General features: G+C 39.7%; 1 protein-coding gene across 1 annotated transcript; it reads left to right on the top strand.

The window, feature by feature from the left end:
- The first annotated feature begins 1946 nt into the window (after window positions 1-1946).
- On the top strand, window positions 1947-14787 carry LOC139945806 (uncharacterized). The gene is made up of 8 exons (XM_071943245.1): window positions 1947-2561; window positions 8980-9022; window positions 9356-10027; window positions 10144-10694; window positions 11083-11316; window positions 11829-12023; window positions 12758-12892; window positions 13577-14787. The coding sequence occupies exons 1-8, from the start codon at window positions 2065-2067 to the stop codon at window positions 13803-13805; spliced, it is 2556 nt and encodes an 851-aa protein (XP_071799346.1). The 5' UTR covers window positions 1947-2064; the 3' UTR covers window positions 13806-14787.
- The last annotated feature ends 775 nt before the right edge of the window (window positions 14788-15562 follow it).

The following is a 15562-nucleotide window of genomic DNA, read 5'->3' as shown; positions in this document are numbered from 1 at the left end:
CGTGTGAGCAGACCTATTTATCGACATTATTTCCAGGTTTGTAAACAAAAGTATCACTTCAGACGGAAGGGAAGTTCTACCAGAACGCTACTTTGAACTTACACTTTTTACGTGTCGTTAACTGTCTTATTAATACAGCAAATATTTCCCAAGTGGTGAAAACTGTGTGGGTGAAAAGGCTTGCACCCGAGCCATTCTGCGCAAATTTAGAAATCATGCAGGAAAAAATGCTCTGAAGAAAAAATATATGCCACTGCGCGAATTAAAAACATTGCCAAACGGATTGGTATCTCCAACATTACCCTTTTGAAAAAAAAAAAATTTTCAAAGCAACTTTTCACTATACAGAAAGGCCTTTGAATACTAGTAGGGGTTTATTCTTGTGTTTCTGAATCAAATAGCATGAGTATACCTTTGTTTATGGCTACATTGTCCAAGCCCGTGAGCTACAGTAATTAAGTTCAGTATGAGGTGTCCTTGGTTTTTACCAGATATACAATGATCATAATAATACACCCTATTTTTACTTCCACTAAAAAGTTTCATATTCTCCGTTAATTAAATTAAAGTGGGAGTAAGGTTCATTACTTAAAGGCAGTGGGCACTATTGGTAATAACTCAAAATAATTATTAGCATAAAACCTTATTTGGTAACGAGTAATGGGGAGCTGTTGATAGTATAACACACCGTGAGAAATGACTCTCTTTGAAGTAACATAGCTTTCGAGAAAGAAGTAATTTTCTATGATTTTGATTTCGAGACCTCAGATTTAGAATTTGAGGTCTCGAAATCAAGCATCTGAAAGCACACAACTTCGTGTGACAAGGGTTATTTTTCTTTCATTATTATCTCGCAACTTCGATGACCGATTTAGCTCAAATTTTTGGTTGTTATTTTATGTATAATGTTGAGATACACCAAGAGAGAAGACTGGTCTTTGAGAATTACCAATAGTGTCCACTGTCTTTAAACTGTGTTGATCCCGCAATGGATCTGTCAAACTAGTATAATATTGTATATACCACGTTTTATGATTATTATTGTTTGCTTTTTGTTCATTTATGAGATATCGCCCATACTCACAAGGCCGGTCGGCCACTTCGAGGTGAGGGACACACTAAACTGATATCGGTTATCAACCCAAATCAAACTGTCACCAAGAAGGCACGTAGCCACCTACTCCTGTGCTTCTGGGTTACACCCTTCGCAAACCACAAGGACAAGGCAAGGGTATACCATCTAACATTTAAAAATTATGATGGTTCATGCGATATTAAGAGAGCCGCCAATAGGACTTGCTGTATAATGTGGACGGTCGTGGCTTTAAATCACGCAATCATACGAAGTTAAGACCCGAAAACAGAAAAAAAATGTCCGCTCTGTGAAACACATGTGGACCTACACACGTCCACACAGTGTTTAAGAATATTATTAATCGTAAGTGTGGAACAATAAGATATTCAGATTTACTAAAGGACCCTTTTTTCAACTTGGACCCCACAAAAGAATTCTCTAGAAAATGGGAAAGTAGAATAACAATAGCAGGACGACACAAACCGGATCCGATAAGGTTGTCATGAGTGGTTTTTTCCAGGAATCATGACTCGCACTCGGACTGAAGGAAGTTATGTAGCAGCAGTTGTTACAAATTCCATCACCTCTTTCCAGGTGTTCGGTTTTTGTAGATTAAATCAACCTTTTATTGACGCAGCAGTACGTATGCCATTCACAAGTGTGTTTACTAAGGCCCCTCTCGGGTTAAAAATTAACCACTGTATTAATATTGACATTACTGCGGGCGGGTTTGTGACCTGGATGTCTAAATTTTCGTCACGGGGTTTGGTCACGGATATTATGACGTCACCACCTTGATGAAGTTGGAGTTAGAATGGGCGGTATTTTTTTGCAGTAAAGCTAGTATAGTTAGCATTACGTGGGGCTTAGGAAAGGATTATTTTTCGCGCGCTGTGAGCAAACAATTTTGAATGTCAAAGGATTATTTGGACTTAAGTCAATTCTTGAGTCTTTGAATTATTAAGTTGAAGATTGTCGCTTGGAAGGGGATGGAAAGTAACGGGAAAGTTCAGAATTTCACTTTAAGTGTTGATGATGATGACCGTGGGAGTCTCAAGGGTCATGAAGGAGCCTCTCGCCGGGCTTGGTTCAGCTCTGAGAACGTCTTGCTCTGCCTGCTGATCCTATATGTCATATTGGGCTTCGTTATCGGCTACGTCTTGAGTGTCACGGTGGAGTTCACACAGGAGCAGATTGACTACATCAGCTTCCCCGGGAAACTCTTCATGAGTATGCTGAAGATGATGATCATCCCACTGATTGTCTCCAGTCTCGTGGCGAGCCTGGCATCCTTAGATTCTACCATGACCGGAAAGCTAGGCTACCGTGCGGTTATCTACTACATGGCTACTACCATCATCGCTGTGGTTCTTGGCATTGTCTTGGTTCTCCTCATCCAACCTGGAGGTGGCTCAGAAGATGTTGTTGATTCAGAGAAGAAAGAAGATGATGTTAACATCGTCTACGCCGTCTTGGACCTCATTCTGTAAGTTTAAATGTAGAGACAATCTTGTTTAATTCGATCTTAGAAATAGGGGATGGTGTTAATGGTTAACATCATCTACATTATCTTGGACCTCATCCTGTAAGTTTGAATGTAGTTGTGAATTTTTGTTTTAGTTATTACTGACAATGAAGAGTTCAACAACATAGGGGTCTAACATCTAAAGACAAATCACACATTTTCTTTGAACGTTGAGATGCTTAATGAGGCACTGGACACTATTGGTAATTACTCAAAGTAGTTGTTAGAATAAATAGTTACTTAATGGTGGCGAGCAATAGAGAGCTTTTGATAGTATAACGCATTGTGAGAAACGGCTCCCTCTGAAGTAACGTAGTTTTTGAGAAAGAGGTAATTTCTCACTCAAATAATTATTATAAGACTTCAAACATGAAGCCTTTCTAGGCATCTGAAAGCACAAAGATGGGTGTAGTAAGGCTATTTTTTCTTTCCTTATTCTCTTGCAACTTCGATGATGAATTGAGTCAAAATTTTCGCAGATTCGTTATTCTATGCATATTATGTGGGGATACACCAAGTAAGAATACTGGTTTTGACAACAAAGGTGTCCAGTGCCTTATAATGGCTTTGGCTCTGGCTATCTGTGTGGCTAGACCTTTTTATTCACACATATGCTCAAAACCCAGAAGCTCATGCAAGCTTTCTTCTCCAAGCAACTTCAGCCAAAGTCACAACACGTTGATAGGAAAAAGTACAACTAGACCTGATTGTATTTGTGCACAAATGCAGAGCTGTTTCGTTAACAACATTTTCAAATTTCTCATCTGAAATTGACATTTTAATAAACAAAGCAGTTATGGCCAATCCTGGCTACTTAAAAAAATAATTTAGATTATACCATGTACAGTTAGCAATTAATGAGTTAAAGGTGCAACAAATGAAAAAATCATAAGAAATCATGTGATGACGTCATTACAACGTCATCACATAATTCACAAGAACTTACCAATGTCTAACAACCTACCAAGTTTCAACAAAGTCGCATTATTACTTCGGGAGTTATACGACTTCAAAAAGTGCACCTTTAAGGCCGCGTCACGTGACCCCCGATAATGTCATTGATCTGAAACTTCACACAAATGATGCCTGCCTGACAGTAAAGGTGTGTGTAAAATTTGAAGTGATTACACCAAACTTCACCACACACATCTTCAAAAAGTCCGTTTTAAGGAGTTTTCAACCTGCCGCTAGTGGGCGCTGTTGCGTTTAGTTATGTCATCGATATTTGTTTTGAACTGCCCACCCTTGCTAGACACTATCATCGTTAAACCAACTTCAAAACTTTTGCACATTTGAATTAGAGGGCACTTCCGGTTTCGACTGGAAGTAGAGGTCATGTGAGGTCACGCACACAAAATAAAATTAAGACCTAATTTATCCCTACCCAATCCCGCAAACAAAAACCTGCGGTCTCTTGTGGCTGATTTGATATAGATTTTCAAACAGTTAACATAAAACACCTTTAAGATGATGTCACGTGACCGGTGATGACGTCATCATTAAATCCTTGCTTGAGGATTGTCATCATAGGACCAGTACCTTTCATGACGGAGCTTGCCATTGCTTGTGTACAGTTAAGAATGTGCATGAGGATATTACCTGTGTACAAAATGCAACTACATACGGAAAACACGCAATCGGGTGAGTGTACGAGGACACGGCATGGTATTTGTGTACAAATGATTACGCACATTGGCATGGCATTGTACTTCGTGTACAAATGATTACGCACATTGGCATTGCAATGTGTGCGTGAGGCTATGGCACGCAACCTTATGGCATTGCACAAATCCATAGCTGTTTCGTCAATAACTTTTCAAGTTTCTCATTCGAGGTTTTAAATTTGTTGTGTAATCAAAGCAATTTTCGTGTACAAATGATTACGCACATTGGCATGGCAATGTGTGCGTGAGGCTATGGCACGCAACCTTATGGCACTGCACAAATCCATAGCTGTTTCGTCAATAACTTTTCAAGTTTCTCATTCGAGGTTTTAAATTTGTTGTGTAATCAAAGCAATTTTCGTGTACAAATGATTACGCACATTGGCATGGCAATGTGTGCGTGAGGCTATGGCACGCAACCTTATGGCACTGCACAAATCCATAGCTGTTTCGTCAATAACTTTTCAAGTTTCTCATTTGAGTTTTAAATTTGTTGTGTATTCAAAGCAATTTTCGTGTACAAATGATTACACACATTGGCATGGCAATGTGTGCGTGAGGCTATGGCACGCAACCTTATGGCATTGCACAAATACATAGCTGTTTCGTCAATAACATTTCAAATTTCCCATTTGAGTTTTAAATTTGTTGTGTATTCAAAGCACTTTGCCCAAAGTGGCATAAAAAAAAATTAATTTGGATTATACCATGTTCAGACAGCAATTGATGTGTTAAAGATGTAAACATTGAAAAAATCATTAAAAATCATGTGATGACGTCATCATGACGTCATTCCACAATTCACGAGAACTTGCCAATATCTAACAATCTACATAGTTTCAACATAATGGCGTCATTACTTTGAGAGTTATACGACTTAAAAAAGTGCACATTTAATACCGCGTCACGTGACTCCCGAAGACGTTATTGATCTGAAACTTCACACATATGATGCCTGCCAGACAGTAAACGTGTGTAACATTTAAAGTGATTACAAAATTTTTCGCCACAGACATCTTCAAAGAGCCCGTTTTGAAGAAATTTCAACCTGCCACTAGAGGGCGCTGTTGCAATTTATGACGTCATCAATACTTTTTTTGAACTGCCCACCCTCGCTAGACACTTACGTCCATGGGAAAGCAACTTCATAACTGTTACCACTTTTGAGTTACAGGGCACTTCCGTTTTTGGCCCGTTTCGACCGGAAGTAGAGGTCATGTGAGGTCACGCGAGGTCACGCACATAAAATAAAATGAAGACCCATTTAATCCCTACCCAATCCCGTTAACAGAAAGCTACGGTCTCTTGTGGTTGATTTGATATAGATTTTCAAAGATTTAAATAAAACACCTTTAAGAGGACGTTACGTGACCGGTGATGACGTCATCATGACGAATTTCTTTTAGGACCCTCCTTGCACCAATGCCCTTCATCACTGAAAGTTTCATTGCAATTGCTCTTTAGGAACCATGCAAAAACATGCGAGTACTGAGTAATCCTGAAACAACCAAATAAAAAACCGAACACTACAATAGCTGTTTCGCTGCGCTGCGCTACGAAACAGCTAATAACTAAAAAGGGTGAGTACCACTCGCCATCAGTCACTGCATGGAGGCAACAGTAGCCCCATAACAATAAACTACACACTATTTATCATAATTTACACAGTATGCTAACAGTACAATACAAGTAGGTTTCGTATCGCAGGCGGGCTATGGACTATACAAACAACGGAGTAAACAAAAATATCTGATAATATCACTCACATCCTTGTATCTTTGCCCTTTTCCAGACAATTTTATCTTACACAAACAAAAAAACATTTAGAGTTTGAATGGTCAACCGGACCATAAGCTGTCAATACGGATGTGGGCGTAACTTTACCAATACATCATTTTTGTTCTTCTTCATTCAAACAGTGAAAAAAAATAATGTTGTTCTTGAAATAGGAAAAAACAAATAATTATTTCAAGAACAACATTCTAGTGCCAATCCCTAAACAAATTGTTTATAAAGTTTTTATGCATCTTGTGCTATTCATCAGACTCTGTGCTCACAAGTATTTTTTGCTCTGTTGAGTAACGCAGTAATACCCCTTAAAAAAATGAGATATTTTTTTTCAGTGTCTTTTACAAATAACAGTTTATATGGTCCATGTGAAACTGTGTAGAATGTGCTTCTTATTTTTCTGTAGTAGATTACACCAAACTCACTAGGGCTAATCTTAGGACTGTGAATGAGTTAAGTTCCGTAACCACAGATGTAGGACGAGTTATCATCATATAACTCGAGATAGTCAACCCTAGCGTTTCGTGAAATCGGCTGCTGCTCTTATAAAACAAAATTCTGGTGTAGTAAACATTTACAGCTACAGCTCTGCATTCTTCTTGAGCTTACTCTAATTTTAACTTGTAAAATATTACAATTTGAAGGTTCAAAGTGTTAATCAGTGCATTTTACGACGCACAGTGACACACCCTCCACCGATTTATGGATTTCTCGTCGCAACACCAAAACACTCTGCAAACAGAACTGTGTTTTATGGATGGCGTACATAGATCAATAAAAACTGTTTTGAATTGAACCAGTGTTTACTGTATATACCCTCTCATTACTGGGTAATATTTTAGCAAATTAACCATGGGGTGTATGCCTATTTGTTTAACAATGTAACATGGGGCATAAGGGTAGTTGGATAATAACATAAAGACAAATTTTTTGCCTAGATCCGGGTTTATTGGCTGGCGTAAATATTTGTTATCCACCTCCTTTAAGATTTTATTGTAGGCACGTGCATGTGTGTGTACTTGATGTGGCAGTATACCAACAGCAGACTGACTCAAGTCCAATGTTTATTTCTCATCATGCTTTGACCTCATAACATTATGGCTGCTCACATTCTCGTATCATCTTTAAAAAAGCCCGACCAGCCCAACCAACATAATAAATTCGTCGGTCGCACCACGAACTGACCTAACTCGTTCACTGTTTTAAAAAACGTGTTCAGAGAAAATCACGATTGAAGTTGCACTACTTTTGAAACTGCTGTTTCGGAGTCTGCTTACCAACTTTATTGTATTATTTTATGACGAAAACAAAGCTGAATACTTTATTCATACAGAACTATCAATGTGTTTCAATCCCTAAAACTATTTTAACAAGTAATTAATTCCTAAACAGATAGGTCACTTTGTGAAATTGAAAATTTCATTTTTGCCTGCAGCGCGCTGTGTACAAACCAATGCGTAACAGAGACCTATCGAGATAGGTCACTTTGTGAAATTACTACGCTCCCTAGTTAGGTCACTTCGTGGTGCGAAAATTTGCACGCGCGCCATAATCGCGCGCGCTGTAGCGCATAGTTTAACCATTGGTAAATCAACGTATCTAGATAGGTCACTTTGTGAAATGACAAAATGGCAAGTCCAGCGATGCGTCGTTTATACTAATTAGTGTAATTACCAAACTATTACATATTAGGCACTGAAACTTGCTGATAATGTTAACAGCATTGACTTTGTCAATAATTTGTTTTAAAACAAATTTGCAAAAATGTGTGATTTTGTGTCAGTTAGGTCAGTTCGTGGTGCGACCGACGAATTGTTACCTTCTTTACATGGTGTCAGAAGTGGGATTTATTTCTTAACTCATCATGGCCACATTCCACTTTTAGAAATAAACTTTAGACTTGAGTCAGTCTGTTAATGACATTCTGCTACATTTGATATTCTGTCCTCCATATTATATACAAGCAACGTAGCCGCAATATTCCCTTTTATAATGATTTTGTTCCTATAGGGAGTGTGGCATTGCTTGGTGAGGTATCAATATATTGGTTTGCGACACCATGTGTGTGCCTACTTGCCAGGTAGATTTCGTATTGATTCCACTGTCTCCTTTTTCGACTAGGAATGAGGGAACATAGGTTGGCTCAGTTATTTCTTCCCTGTATTTCAGCTCTGTAGACCCTGGTTCTTATCCGGGACCGGAGCCTTGCATGGGTTGTGTTTGCACTCCCACATCTTAGGTTCATGTCACTCGAGGCAATTTGCAGGCAACCAATTCCAGGCAATCCCAAAGAAGAGAACCCGTTCATATTTTAATTTTCAAATTTATGTGGATCGTAAGATGAAGTTTTAAACATTGCTCAGACATGCGCTACAAAAGTTGCCTGCAAAGTTTCCTCCTTTGACAAGGCCCTTAAACTTAACATTTCTCCATCGTCATCTCGCATTTTGTTTTATTTGCTCAATGCTTCTGTTTCAGTTTATTCAAATGAAAACGTGGTTGGCAGCCAAAAAGATGCCTGATATAACAAAAATCAAGCATTTCCAATGTTTTTTCGTTTTGTTACGCTAGCTGGCGGCAGACTTACCAGGTAAATCCATTATTCTTTGTTGTGCGCACGCCCCAGATAACATAAACCGTGGAAATTTACCTGACAAGTCTGCTGCCACCTAGCGTTCCAAAGTCTCCAACTGTTTTACTTTTAGCCTATGTATCTTCCGGCCCACGGATCACAGTGCTATTTGCTTTGAGGGTCCCTTGGTTTCATTACCCAAACGATTTGTTAGCAGTGGCGTTCACGCCCTCTGTCGTCAATATGACAGCCATGGTGCGACGTGCGTACACAATGCCAACAATGAGTATAGGTTCTTTCCATCTACTTATGCAATAATTGTTTTCATCTTATTTTACCCCATTGTCTATTCAAGGAATATGTTTCCATCCAATATCGTCGAGGCCTGCTTCAGAACGGTATGTGACGACGCCATACATCCTTCTTCTTGGTTCGATTATCATATAGAGATGCAAGACATGTGGAAACCGAGGTTCCGCTGGTTCTACGTTTGATCACCAACCCCCCCTCTTTTTTAAATTGAAATTTAAGTACCTTTATTGGTGACAGAACAGAGCTTGCAGTTTTTTTCTGGGTTTTAAATAGTCTAAATTGTTTATTTTGTTAACCGGCCGCCAGGACTTTTTTAGCACATAATAATGTGCAACATTATCCCTTCCTTTCATAGGGTTTTCCTTATCTGCTAAAGTTATTAAAGTTTATCGTTTGCTCATGATAATTCCTCATCACAGTTCAAGACGTCCGTGGAGACAGAGGTTATACCCATCTTACCTTTGACCTCAGCTGACCTCCTTGGGCTGACCCTGATGTCCGGAATGACCATCAACCAAACTCTGTTTATGGTCGAGGCAAGTCTTGTCAGCTCCCGGATGAAGACTATGGACTTCGCAGACCAACGATTAAACAACACGGCGGTAATGGTCGACATCGAGGAGTTTCTACGCCGCATGGAGCTCAGCCGAGACTGGATCACCGGTATCAGCTTGGCGTCAAGCCCGCCCCCTCCTGACAAAAGTGATCTGGACAAGGACATAGCGGACCTTGACCAGGTTCTTAAGGAGCTGACATCTTTTGCAGACGCCCTCAACGTTACCACTATACACGAGAGCAATATGACTCAACTCCAGATGTATGTGGTCATCGCATTTGACGAAATGCACCAGGCACAGAAGAGTATGCTGGACATCCTGATGGCTCTCGACACAAGTGACGTCACGGCGGCCATGTTGAAAGACATGGGCGTTTCTTTACAAGAGAGCACGGCTGCCTTATCCGAAACTCTTTATATACTGGATGGACGCATGCGTGGAATTCAAATGAAGCACATGACTTCCAATCTGAATGAGTTTACGGCTCTTCTTGAGCACCATGATTCTCTAACTACCGCAGACCTGAACCGACAGGTAAGCACTTGTCATAATGTCTTATTTTATATCTAGGGCCTAAAGGTTATGGTAAACACACTCTATATGAATACGAGAAAAAAATATCTAAACCTTTTTATCTGTCCGTATTTCAGACCGGCAAGCTGACGGTATCAGCCCTTAGCCTCTCAACTGCCGCGATGGACGACGTGGACTCACAACAGCATTTAGCCGTCGGGCACCTCACAAATAGCCTCACTCGCCTCACAGTGAACACCATATACCTCATGGATACCATGGGGATGGATACAGAGATGATGACGACTGTCAACACGCTCGTGAGTAACCTAACCACTGCTCTCGCTCAAGTATCAGCCACCGTACACTCACCTAAGACGATGAGTGCCATTGACATAATGGACCTTAACACCTTGGTAGTGGAGATGACCTCGATGACATCTGACCTTGAGGTCATTCTTGAGGAGGCTACTAACTACCTCGTCCACCGTGAGTCGACAGGAGAGGTGAAGAAAACTTACAAGGGGACATACGTGTACCAGATGAACATTATGGGCCTGGTGGTTTTCAGTATCGTCTTTGGGATCGCGTTGGGGCGAATTGGTCGCACGGAGGAAGGGAAGATTCTGCTAGCCTTTTTTACAGCCGTTAACACGATCATCATGAAGCTTGTACAGGCCCTTATGTGGTAAGATTTGGCCTTAATTCCTTGAAAATTTCTAGGTGGGGGACATCAATTCGCACACGATAATTTCACACCATTTTGTTGGAAGCGCAAAATGAGTAAACACAGATATCCTTAATACACTATGGTAGCACACCAAGCACTAGTTTTTGAGAAAGAGGTAATTTTTTCACTCAAGCCTATACAGGCATCTGAAAGTACACACATTTTGCATGCTGTGCAACAAAGGTGCTTTTTGTTTCATCATTCCCTGCAGCTTCGATGACCAATTGAGTCCCAATTTTCACAGATTAGCTATTTAATGCATGTATTAAGATACACCAAGTGAAAATACTGGTGTTTGAGAATTATCAGTGCCTTCTTAAAAAGTTGTTTATCATTCAAAATACAGGTACGCACCCGTTGGTATCCTGTTCCTGATCGTCGGTAGTATGGCACAGGTTGAGGATTGGGTTACCACCTTAGCTCAGCTTGGTATGTACATGGTCACGGTGATAGCTGGTCTGGCCATCCACGGACTCCTAATCCTACCGGGGTTATACGTCATCTTCACCCGCAAGAATCCATTTAAGTACCTGGTGGGATGCTCCTATGCTTTGGTGACTGCTCTTGGAACATCTTCAAGGTATGGTATACAACGTGGCATGGAAGGGAAACAATTGGTAGAAATGTGATGTTCCTTCCGAGCTACCTCAGAAAAAAATAGACAGCACCCTCAAGCTGAACGCACTTTAAACATTTGCCATCAACGCATTGAAATGAAATAATTAGTCGCCGTGGACACCTGGTCTCTGGATGCAAGACCTCCTAGTGTATGAAGTCCACAAAGTTTATTAGCATAAACAATCATTATTTACAAAGATAAGTCATACCTATTTACAATGAGTGTTCGTGATTTTATAGCTGGCAATCTCACTCACCTCCCTGATTTATCTCGAACGGTGCTGGATGGAGCAGATTTGGACGAAGAAGCTACATCCTCGCTAGCGCCCTCTTTTGACTCAATGCCCAGACCATAAACACTCCTCACCGTGTTCTCTTCTAGACCAATTAGTAAGGAAAACATTTCCCGTGGTGATTTGTTGCCATTAATTTAAATAACAAGTTCACTTCATCCATGCCCATGATTTCATACAGCTCGGCAACCCTGCCAGTCACAACCACTTGCTTAGAGGAAAGGAACGGCGTAGACAGTCGGGTAGTTCGCTTCATGTTGCCGGTTGGGGCGACGATCAACATGGACGGTACCGCTCTTTACGAGGCAGTGGCGGCCATTTTCATCGCGCAGATCAACAACGTGTCACTGAATTTAGCCCAACTTATCACAGTCAGGTAAATATTTGTTAAGACGAAGCTTCTTCTGCTTAAAGGCACTAGAAACTATGTTAAAGATAAATGTTTGCATCAATAGCCATATCAAAACTTACTAGAAATGAGCAATGGAGAGATGTTGATAATAGAAAACTTTGTCATGAACTGAAGTGCAAACGTGGTTTTGGGGGAAAGGGTAAATTTTTACTGAAGTACAGACGCGTAAACATTCATTGGGAAATCTTGTTGATCGTTTGTAATAAAAATTAAAAACACTTTTCGTTCGGTTTATTTTCTGCTTATACTTGAGAACAATACGTCACCAATTGGCAAGACTTCAGCTCTGAAGCCTTTTATATGCATCTAAAAACACACAATAATGTGCAACAATGGTGTTTTTCCCATCTATCCTTTTGCAACTTCAATGACCTATTGAGTCAAAAAGTTCACAGATTTGTTATTTCATGCATATGGATTGTTGGGATACACCAACGGATAAGTGCGAATACTGGCCTTTGACAACTACCAAACGTGTCCAGTGCCTTCAAACAAACAAAATAATGTTTCTCTGGGTAGTATTGAAAGCTTTCATTTTCATATTTCTAACTGTCAATATTTCAAAACTTGTATAGTTTTTAACAGCTTCATTTGCATAACAATATTTCATACATAACAATTAGTAAATAGTGTGTCTCTGAGTAATTATTTAAAGCTTTCCTGTTCGTAATTCTAACAGTCAATATTGCATTGTTTAGTTTAACAGCTACATTTGCCAGTATTGGTGCTGCTGGTATCCCTCAAGCTGGACTGGTAACCATGGTGATCGTTCTAAGTGCTGTTGGCTTGCCAACTGATGACATCGCACTCATTCTTGCGGTAGACTTTATTCTGTAAGTATCAGGCGGAAGGTCTTTGTGAAATAAGACAAATTAATAAATAAAAATGAGGAAATGAGCTACAAATGAAAAGCAAACAAATTGGTATTTTCTCAAATTTCTCCACAATCGAATAACACCCGTTACAGGCCGGCGCTCCAGAGACGTGCCGAACACAGTTCTGAATTAATAAGTACATTAAGAGTTCGACGTCTGAAACAGTTAGGACTGACTGGACGCGCTAGAAGTCGAAAAATCGACTGTTGCAGTCGTTCGGAACGACTCTGGAACGCATCGGTTTCGAATGTCGATCTTGTCATGAGCCAATGTATTATGTAATGTATTATGTAAAGGCAGTGGACACTATTGGTAATTACTCAAAATAATTATTTGCATTAAACCTCACTTGGTAACGAGTAATGGGGAGAGATTGGAAGTACCAAACATTGTGAGTATCGGCTTCCTCTGAAGTGACGTAGTTTTCCAGAAAGAATTTGATTTCGAGACCTCAGATTTAGAATTTGAGGTCTCGAAATTAAGCATCCCCCCTGAAAGTACACACCTTCGTGTGACATGGGTGTTTTTTCTTCCATGGTTTTCTCGCAACTCCGACGACCAATCGAGCTCAAATTTTCACATGTTTGGCCTACTGATATACACGAACTGATTATGAATATTGCTCTTGCTGTATGTCCGTAGGGATCGTCTTCGAACCATGATCAACGTAGAGGGCGACTCAATCGGAGCAGGAATCGTTGCCCATCTGTCCAGGGAGGATCTCGCCTCTGAAGACAAACGAGGAAAGGATACATTGGTATTTGAGAACGGTCACGTCATATATGAGAACGAGGTTGATGACGGCACTGGAACGACAAACGGAGCTTTTATCATGCCTATGGTGACCGATGACGAACATACCAAAATGTGAAGCTTTAATGCTTTATAATTAAATAACAGTACGGATCATTCACAAAGAACCTTAGCCTTTGACAATAAAAGAGAAAGACAATCATAATGTAAAATAACACTGGGGAGGGGGGGGGGGATGGCAGGAGTTTATGTGTCCTCCCTCTCCCCTACGGCGAACTGTGTACAAACTACTTCTGATAGCGCGCCCTTTTTTTTTTAACATCCTCCTTCAGATCGAATAAAACAATTCTGCCAGTATTGTATTTTGTATGGCTAATGTACTGTTATAAGAGAAAACAACATTGGAACACGATATATGGGAACCGTCTTGAAGGAAGAAAAACACTGAATTTATAGTTTAGTATTATTATTATTACCTTGTAGATGAAATAACATTTATACAGAAGACATAGTTTAATATGTTATATATATATATTCATAATTATTAAATGATTTTGGGTTGAACAAAGAAAAATTTACTAGAGCGGGATTTGAACCAACGACCTCCGGTTTAACGTGCCGGCGCTCTACCAACTGATCTATCTAGCCCTATGTTGGTGGTCTCCTAATTTTGTCAATATCTATTGATGTATCTAGGCAGTTGACATGGTAATTACTCAAAATAATTATTAACATAAAACCTTACTTGGTTACAAGTAATGGGGAGAGGTTGATGGTATAAGACATTGTAAGAAACGGCTCCCTCGGAAGTGCCATAGTTTTCGGAAAAGAAGTAAACTTTCCACGAATTTGATTTCGAGACCTCAGATTTAGAATTTGAAGTCTCGAAATCAACCATCTAAATGCACACAACTTCGTGTGACAAGGGTGTTTTTTCTTTCATTATTATCTCGCAACTTCGACGACCAATTGAGCTCAAAATGTCACAGGTTTGTTATTTTATGCACATGTTGAGATACACTAAATGAGAAGACTGGTATTTGACAATAATTATTACCAATAGTGTCCACTGTCTTTAACTGTAGGTAAACTATTATGGCATGGTTTGTCCTCAGCCCATTTCTAAGTACGCCATACGTTAATAGCTGATGTAAATAGTAAAATAAATTGAGAAAGTATTATCACATGCCTCACATCCTATAATATATTATCACATTATTCTGGCCGAAGAGACCAACATTCGTTAAAGTTCATTTATTTTTGTTTGTGTGTCATGTCACTATACGCTACATGTATATCTACAGATGGGGAAATTGACCGCGCATGTAAAACTGCATTATACACTTTCGGAACAGAAAAAAAATATAAAAATTCACAGATTTACAAATTACTTACAGGGTTTACAGAAGGTAATGGTAAAAGACTTCTCTTGAAATATTATTCCATGAAATGCTTTACTTTTTGAGAAAACTATCAATTCTCGATATCGATAATTACGGATTTATTTAAAACGCATGTCATGACACGGCGAAACGTGCGGAAACAAGGGTGGGTTTTCTCGTTATTTTCACCCGACTCCGATGACCGATAGAGCCTAAATTTTCACAGGTTTGTTATTTTATATAAAAGTTGTGATACTCAAAGTGTGGGCGTAGGACAATACTGTTTACCGAAAGTGTCCAATGGCTTTAAAGACACTGGACACTATTGGTAACTGTCAAAGACAAGTCTTCACAGTTGGTGTATCACAACATTATGTTACAGAAGTTGTGATACCCAAAGTGTGGGCGTTGGACTGTTTACCGAAAGTGTCCAAATAACTGTCAAAGACTTGTCTTCACAGTTGGTGTATCTCAACATAACGTATAAAATAAC

Source organism: Asterias amurensis, chromosome 13 (genome assembly GCF_032118995.1).
Source record: "Asterias amurensis chromosome 13, ASM3211899v1".
Classification (NCBI taxonomy): domain Eukaryota; kingdom Metazoa; phylum Echinodermata; class Asteroidea; order Forcipulatida; family Asteriidae; genus Asterias; species Asterias amurensis.
This window is presented reverse-complemented; position numbering and strand designations above follow the sequence as displayed.